This window comes from Pelodiscus sinensis, chromosome 4 (genome assembly GCF_049634645.1).
Source record: "Pelodiscus sinensis isolate JC-2024 chromosome 4, ASM4963464v1, whole genome shotgun sequence".
In the NCBI taxonomy this organism is placed as follows: Eukaryota; Metazoa; Chordata; order Testudines; family Trionychidae; genus Pelodiscus; species Pelodiscus sinensis.
In genome coordinates, this window is record NC_134714.1 from 91644442 (window position 1) to 91653016 (window position 8575).

At 37.9% G+C, this 8575-nt stretch overlaps 1 protein-coding gene across 6 annotated transcripts in view; it reads left to right on the forward strand.

Moving 5' to 3' along the window:
• Positions 1–8049, forward strand: part of ANO5 (anoctamin 5) — a 114031-nt gene extending 105982 nt beyond the window's left edge. For all 6 annotated transcript variants that reach the window (XM_075927744.1, XM_075927746.1, XM_075927745.1 and 3 more), the window contains 2 exons: positions 1848–1953; positions 3573–8049. In XM_075927744.1, the coding sequence (XP_075783859.1) occupies positions 1848–1953; positions 3573–3797 (331 nt within the window). In that variant the 3' untranslated portion in view covers positions 3798–8049. The remainder of the gene's footprint in view (positions 1–1847; positions 1954–3572) is intronic.
• The last annotated feature ends 526 nt before the right edge of the window (positions 8050–8575 follow it).

An 8575-nucleotide genomic window follows, 5' to 3' on the forward strand; every position in this document is an offset into this window, starting at 1 on the left:
ATTAGCCACCAAAAATAACAATATGTTTTCATTTGAGTCAAAGGGAGTTCATCTTGGTGTAACTAACAAATGCAAGGGCATGAAAAAGAGTGTAGCATAGAAAGCAAGTAATAGGAGAGGCTAAGGATATATCTAGACTGGTGGGGTTTTCCGGGATACCTCCAGTATCCTGGAAAAACTCCGCCGCATCCAGGGCCAAATGGTGGAAAAGCCTGTCCCGGAAAAAGCTATGCAAACTGTGGAGTGCAATTTGCATAGCTTTTTCCGAAAAACAGCAATACAGTGTAGACCTAGCCTAAGAGTGTATGATTTAAAGCCACTTTGGTAGTTTCTGGAAATAGATCTGAAGGTATCTGACAATCTAAGGAACCCATTTTTTAGGCACAGCCAAACCCTGATCTTGCTTTAAGTTAGGGTAAGAGGAAGCTGCATACTAAATCTGGTGTCCTAGCTCTTACTGTTTAGGAGTTCTTGAACAGACTCACAGACTGATAGACAGGCAGACAGCTACACATTTCTAAAATATATAGATAGATATATGTTAGTAGGTAGGCCTGGAGCTCTTGTCTGATTTCTCCTGTGCAGTTTTGCACAGCCAGGGGTCTTATCCTTTTTGACTTCTTGCTTAATGTTGTGTAATTCATGAAAGAATCAGTCACCCATGTACATGGTGTGTCAGATCCCTTTGTGGATTAGCTCTTTGATGGTTTAGGTCAGCAGTTGATTTTAGAGTTCTCCTTTAACCATACAATTTGAGACTGAAGGATCCTGCCTTAGTTTTCCTGGGCTTTGTATCGAATGATCATTTTATACAGTATAAGAAGTCCCATGCACAGCTCTTCTGATGGGATAAGGGTGTCCCCCAAGCCATAGCAAAAAAATATCCAAAGAATGAAGACCTGACACACCACAAGTTTCTTGAGTGCAGTATTGTCATGATGGTGTCCCGTGTTTTTTAAATGACTGGTATTCTCTTCTTCTGGCTGTCTTTGCCAAGTTGTTCGACAATTTATACAGAAGGGCCAATATCCGTATGCATTTATTGAGACATATTTTTAGTTGTGTTCATTAGCATAGACCAGTGGTTCTCAATTGGTTTACCATAGTGGGTTGCATATGCAGCCCACAATGTGTAATGTGGGACGTATCTAATATTAACTTCAGGATGTCACATATGGCCCTGAGGATGTCACATAGGCCACAGCTCTATTCTGATTGGATCTTAGGTTGAGAATCACGGGCATAATCTTTACCTTAATGCAGAGGAATTTTTTGTTCACAAGAGTTCAGTGTATTGGTGAAAAAGCATGAATTTGTTCATAGTGAAGGAACTGTGCATTGGAGAAGAAATTTGAGACATCCATGACAAAGGGGAAACATATTATGTGGTGCAAAACAAATCTATTACAGATAGATCATAACTCAGAGTAAAGCTCCAGTTTTTTTATTTTGCAATACGTATTAATCCCAGCCACACATATACATCTGCTCACCTATTGAGCACTTGATCTATTCGATATATCTATCTACAATGATACGATTTAATTAGTTTCAATTGTGCTTTTTGGCATTCACTATCTGAATGTAGTAGTAATCCACATAAACATTTCATTTCTCACACATCTTCAGTCATCGTATGCTGTTGTGAATGAGGGTTCTGAGCAAACTGGAGATAGATGCAAGTTATGAGAGCCAACTTCTTCCAGAAAAAGAAAACAGAACATTTTAGAACAAGATCAAAAGGTTTCTTAAATGACAGCTGTATTTGCATGTAAATGTCACTGAGCTTGTAGTCAGTCTCTTATTGAAGGTGATATTTCACCTTTACATTTGTTTATATCTAACAGGTACAGAGACTATCGAAATCCACCAGGCCACGAGAAGCAATATTTACACACTATGCAGTTTTGGCATATTCTTGCTGCCAAAATGGCTTTCATAATTATAATGGAGGTATGTACCCCTCAGTCTTCTGAACTCAATACATTATAGATTCTGTATATAGTAACTATTTTTAATAAAAGTCAAATTAACTGCTGAGCATATTCTGTATTCTCTTGCATAAGAAGAACAAAGAAAATGTCAGTTGTACAAAATAAAGACCAAACTTTCAATTTTCACTCAATTGTTTCTCAGGCAAGACTCTTTCAAGTAAAAAGATATCTCCCCCAGAAAAGAGCAGAGTTAAACTCTTAATGCAAATAAGAAAATAACTAAACCAGCAGGTTTCCCATATATACAATTCCCATTGGTTTATATAGCATTGCTATTGTATTGATGCTCATGGGGGACTGCAGTACTACCTTCTAAAAGTGTTATACAGTGATAGCAAGTAGATAAAATTGCTCAAATTAATGATTTTGCATAGTAAGCCAGCCTTTTGCAGGCTATCGAAGGAGTTGGGTTATGCTGTTTGAGCCCCACTGAGGCACGGATTGGGAGTCGGCATCCTTGGAGGTGGGGAGAGGGGGGACAGAAGCAGTGGGGGCTCTGATGGCTCCCAGTCCCAAGAACACAGCCTTGCATGGGGCAGAGGCAGCTGGGGAAATATGGTGGGTGAAGGGTTGGCTGGCAGCCCTCCCACCACTGCTTTTGACCCCATGTGAGGCTTCAAACTCCCAGCCCGCTGCTCAGTGTGAGGACAGAAGCAGCCAAGCTAGAGCACCCCTGTATGTGGCAGGGCATAACACCTGACAAATGGGTGCTACAATCAATTCATATGGGATATATACCATCCCCTTTAGCTCCATCCCTCCCCCCGCACCCATCTCTTCACAATTAACTGTAAGAGTGATGCTTACTGGGTAACTGATACATATCTCTAAGGAAACACCTAGATGCAGCAGAAAGATGCTGGAGGTACAGAATATGAACTGTTCTTCCTCGGCTGTTACAAAGCACTTTGGAATAAAAAATAGTTTAAGGGTGACTTATAGTGTTTTATTAGTACAGTTCTCAAAGACAAAATTTGAGAATTTTTGTAACACGAGGTGTATTTTTCCAGGACAGTCATATTAAAATATACTCTATTTGTAAATGAAAATTTAAAATTAATTTTAATAATAAAAATAATAGTAATAATAATAATATTTTATGCAGTTCTTTATTATCTGGAGATCTAATTACAGATTGAACCTCCCTTGTCCACTGCTACTAGGCTCCAGCCTGCAGGGCTTGGACTTGGGCTTGGGCTCTGGCCCTCTGGGGCTTCCAAGGGACGGAGCTCCCCGTCCGCCTCGGCCCCACTTCTCCTCCGCCTGCCCAAGAATCCCTGGGGACAGAGCTTGCCGGCTGCCCTGCTGCTGCCGGGGATCCTAGGGGATGAGGCTTGCCAGGTGCCCTGCTGCGCTCTGCCAGGGATCCTCGGCAACAGGGCTTTCTGGTCCCACTGCTGCCCCACCCACCTGGAGCTCCCCAGGGATGGAGTTCGCGCTTCCGTGCGCCAAAGCTATCTGCTGGACCATAGATGTTGCCCGACCAGAGTGTCCCGGATTTCAGAAGTTCGTCCTATATTTCTTCGTTTTCTAGTACATAATCATACTTAAACTTGCTTTTTTTTTTTTGTTTGGCAGCATATTGTGTTTATTGTTAAATTCTTCGTGGCATGGATGATTCCAGACGTTCCAGCGGATGTGAAAGCCAGAATAAAACGTGAAAAGTTCTTAACACAAAACATTCTGCATGAATATGAACTTGAGAAGCTGAAGCAGAAGCTGTGTGAATGCAAGACGCATGAAAACATGGAAAAGGAAGTAATTGCCACAGAAGGAAAAATGGAGTTATCCCAAGCAATGTAGCTGGAGGAATTATCTGGTACATTTTAGTCCCTGAAACTCTGATCTTTATTTATCTGAGATCTGCTCAGTATGCAGTATGTTGAAAACTATATGATAATTTTAACCCTTTGCTTTCAGTCCAAAGATTTTAAACCTCTTTTCTAAAAAAAAACAGCAACCACCTGTTAACTGAACCCTGTGGGCTTGGTAAATGCCATTTCTCAATTTTCCTGCTCTATTAGAAGGTGCTGTTTTCTAACTACCCATCAGTCTGAACAATGGTTAAATCCAATGGGTGTGAAAATCAAAATATTATTTGGAAGTCTTGTCACATTGGTTCTCGGGGGGGGGGACCCTAAAAGAGGTTGTGATTCGATGTATGAGGGGCAGTGCCAACTAGCTCCCAGCTAGATGGCAAGGTATGCGCTGGGTAGCTCCTGGTACGGAGAAGATTGAGAATGAGTGTCTATATAATCACAACTTCATTAGCTAACATTGGAAGCAGAACAACTGTTTTTTGTCTCCACTACATATCATACATATATTTGTTCATGGGCTTGAAACCTTTAAAAAAAATGTACCTCAAAACACAGATAAAGATATAGTGCCTTAATTCTACTTCAGACTTTTAAGGCACAGAATTGAAGTAGGCTAGGGAAGAAAAAGAATAGTTGAATTTATTTTCAATTTTTTATTTCTAATAATCTTAATCTGTGAGTTTCCTCACAATAAAGTTTTAAACCTTGAAAGCTTTGTCAGGATTTGATAGTATAGACTACAACATTTAAGAAATTGCTTAGTTTTCTTAACAGATAACTTAGCCTAATTTTGCAAATGATAATGGGGGCCTATAATTTCTGATTGTGCAATTGTTATTTCTGAGAGTGACAGCAAAGGGATAATATGGTTTGAGCTGCCTAGTCAGAAATGCTTCAGGAATTAACCACAGGTCTATGAATTTTGAACAGCCCCCAGGATGGGGAAGTTGAACTGTAATCCGATTGATCTATGGTATGCCATTGTGTTTATATGTGAATGTGATTATAACGTGATAAAGTTAAATATTCTTTATATAGTTAAAATGCCAAGTAATGTACATTTATGTAGCCATTGTCTTATACTAGGAACCCTTGAGGGTTTTTATGTTGTTTTTAATTTTGCCAAGAAGAATTTTTTGTTGTTGTTTGGTCATGGGGCAGTTCTTCAAATGTATGACGTATATTTGTTGTCCGTTATTTGTACAGGTTAGCCACAAACTGGTTGTGAGTGGTACCATTCATGCTAATTTTAATTACAAATATGTTAATGGTTTTACTACGTTTTAAAGACATATCAACTTTACAATGCTTAGTGCCTTATTTATATGCATTTGATACACAACATGAAAATGCTAGCTGTATAATTAAATGGTAGCATATCTTAAAAGTGAGCTTGCAGGCATCATGAAACTCTGAACCTGCATAAGGCAAGTTCATAGTGTTGGCTTAGAAATGGCTGCATTTGCACACTTCAGTTTGTCAGTGCTATGCAGAAGTGTGGGAAGCACTGTAAAGTGGACTCCGAGTTGAAGAAGCAATGGACTTGCTGTGTTCTCCCAAAATTAAGAATGGTAAATAGTGATATTTGGAATTTTGGTGTATCTGCACTTTTAAAGTTATATTTAACTCACATGTTCCAGACCAAAAGTCCATCATCTGTTTTGCCTTTCAGCTAAGGAATTCATTATTTTCTAAATCCACAAGTTTTAGATTCCAAGCTTGGTTTCAGCAGAGCAAACTTGTGAATCAGAAAAAAAATCTGACTAGTAACCTGATTATAACAAGAGTATTAAATCTGTGTGTTGGGCAGAACTAATATTGCTGGTAGAATTTCTGATGCTAAAATGTTTACCTAAAGGCTATGTCTACACTATAGCCTTTTCTGCAAAAACATATGGAGGTGAAGCGTGGAATATCACCGCACTTCATTTGCATAATTAATTAGGCTTCGTTTTTGCACAAGAGGCTATTGCGCAAAAAGAAGCCATCTACACAGCTCCTTTTTGTGCAAAATCCCCCTCTTTCACAAGAGCCGTTCTTCCACATTAATTATGCAAATGAGGCATGGAGATATTCCACGCTTCACCTCATTTGAATATGTTTTTGCAGAACAGGCTATAGAGTAGACATAGCCCTAATGAACATCATTTGATTCTCTTCCCTGCAGGAAGGGTAAACAAATGTATATCTCTTTCCATTGTAATTCCTCAAGTGTGCTTTAAGAGCATAGTGGCCACTGAGCATATCTGATGAGCAAATACTCCTTTGGCTTACTTCCCAGAATCTTTCTTGACTTCGTTAAATCTGTAACTGGTTATTAGTATATGTGATGAACTGATATTGCTGTCTACCATTCATGTAAAGCTCTGGTTTATTGTAGAATAGCATGTATAATATAACTAAGAGAAATTTGCTGCTTAAGAACATATCTTGTAGTGTGAAGTGCAATAAGCCAAAGATTCATTACACTTACTGTAATTCTGTAATGCAAATGCTGTATGCCACCAAAACATAGTAAATGATTATTTACAAGCACTTTGCTGCTTTTTACAAATATACTGTAAATTAAATGGAGAATGTTCAGTATTTCTGTTATTTTTAATATTTAAATTATTTTCATAATTTTGTTAGTTAGCAAATGGCAAAACCTGTGAAGTAGTAAGGGGAAAACAGGGCTGGCCGTACCATGAGGCAAACTGAGGCAGCCACCTCAGGTGCCAGACTGTGGGGGGCCACCACTAGAACCCAGAGTGTAGAAAATTGTGTCTGCTGCTGGTGCATATGTATTCTCTCTGCTCTAGAGAGGGGGCATCAGTTGAGCTCCCTGCCTCAGGTGCCCAAATGTTGTGGTCCGGCTCTGGGAGGAAAGATGCAACGTGGTAAGGTAACCTCTGTACAAGATGCACAAAAGGTCTGCTTTGAAGTTAAAAATCAGTAAATACATTGTCAGATGATGTATTCCTGCAGATTTAATATAATGTCAATTACTTCAAGTCTTTGTACTTAAAAAAAAGTTCTGAGTTTGCACAGTTGGAAAGTTGCCAGCAGTGTAGTTGTATTGGCAATGTATAATGCATCTTAAAAATTAAGGAGCATAACAGAGAAATAACTTAAAGATAAGGATGCAGCACTAATATGCAGATGCACCAGATAGTGAAACTGCTAAGTTGTTTTAGCACTTCTAGTCCATTTTCTAAGCACACATATAACGTAATCTTATACTTAAGGAACATTGGATTGTTTTCTTCAGATACTGTAGTATATATTTTTTAAAAATTAAGAACTTTGAGATCAGCTTATTTAAATAATCACCTATTTTACACTTTAAAGCATCACTTTTTGGTATATACAAAACTATTTAAAAGACAGTAAATTATCATTTAATTAACAGCTCAAGTTACATAAGGATGGGTCAGTCTAATCTGTTTCCGAATTTAACTGCTTCCCTTGTTTGTTTGTGTCTAAGCACCATTTCAGCAAACTTTTATTAGTATAACTAGAGTTATAACCGTTTACAAATATTTTTCCTGAAATGTGTCACAAAGTGGCAAAAATAAAAGCCATACCGAGAATATGAAAATATTAAGTATTGTGTGGTGGATTTTTGCACATTTGAATACCTGTGTTTGATGTTGAAAATTAGTACTGAACGTACACACACACATGCACACAGAGTATATGTATGTCTCTAAAAATGTCCTTTAAACAAAGTGAAATGAGTTTGGTATTGTAGCTACTGTAATTTTTAGGCAAGATTGGATTACTTCAATAGAATTAGTACATGAGGCAGATTATTGGTTTTTAAATATAAAGAATAACCCAATCAGGATTTTTTTCAATATATGGGTTATATTTGTGCTATAGAAAGATGTAACTTGCAATGATACAAGGCCATGACCATGAAATAAGAATGCAACACAAAACACTATACTGTTTTTCTAGCAAATTCTATTACTGTGCTTTTTTTCCCTTTTTTACATAAATTGTTTAATAATGTTGACAGTGTCAAACTGCATAAAAGGTGGGGAAGATTTGCTTACTAAGCAGTTTGCCTGTTTTGTGCTCAATTGGTATTGTCATGTAAATGGACTGGTGTTTTTGATTAAGTATCATACTGATGTATATGATGCACTAATCCTGGGATGATTGTTTTAAACATTACGTTACATTAAGTTAACCTATCTGAAAATGAGGTTTAAAATGTGTTGGTGAATAAAGCAATGTTTATATTTTAACTGTACTGTCAACTTTTTTGGTTAAATGTTTCTTGTTTTGTATAATTCAGCATGTCTCTGGAGATGAAGGGCTGAGTTTGTAGTAAGGATGTAAGATCCTGTTTAATTGGTTAACCACTTGAATGTAAGGTTTAACTGGTTAACTTATTAAAGGGGAGTGGCTTGGAGGGGCGAGGGGGAGGGAAACTCTGCCAGCTGGGGAGTTGGAAGGCAGGAAGCTACTTCAGTCCTCTCCTGGAACCAGTAAGCATCACCCTTAACAGGTGATGCTTATCAGTTAATGGGTTAACTGGTTAACCTTTTGTATTCCTAGTCTGTAGCTCTTAGTGGTTCAAAGAAAAGCGATATTTCTATTATAGTTTACTAGTCTTAGATCATCAATTTAACACTACAATATATTCAGATTCAACAAAAGTGCATACCACTGAATTCCTTTTAACTACTATGTGTTATAATTATTTTGGGGAAGAGAGTGTGTAAAGAGAGAAGGTACAGTGGACTTTTATCTTGCTTCAAAAAGCTAATG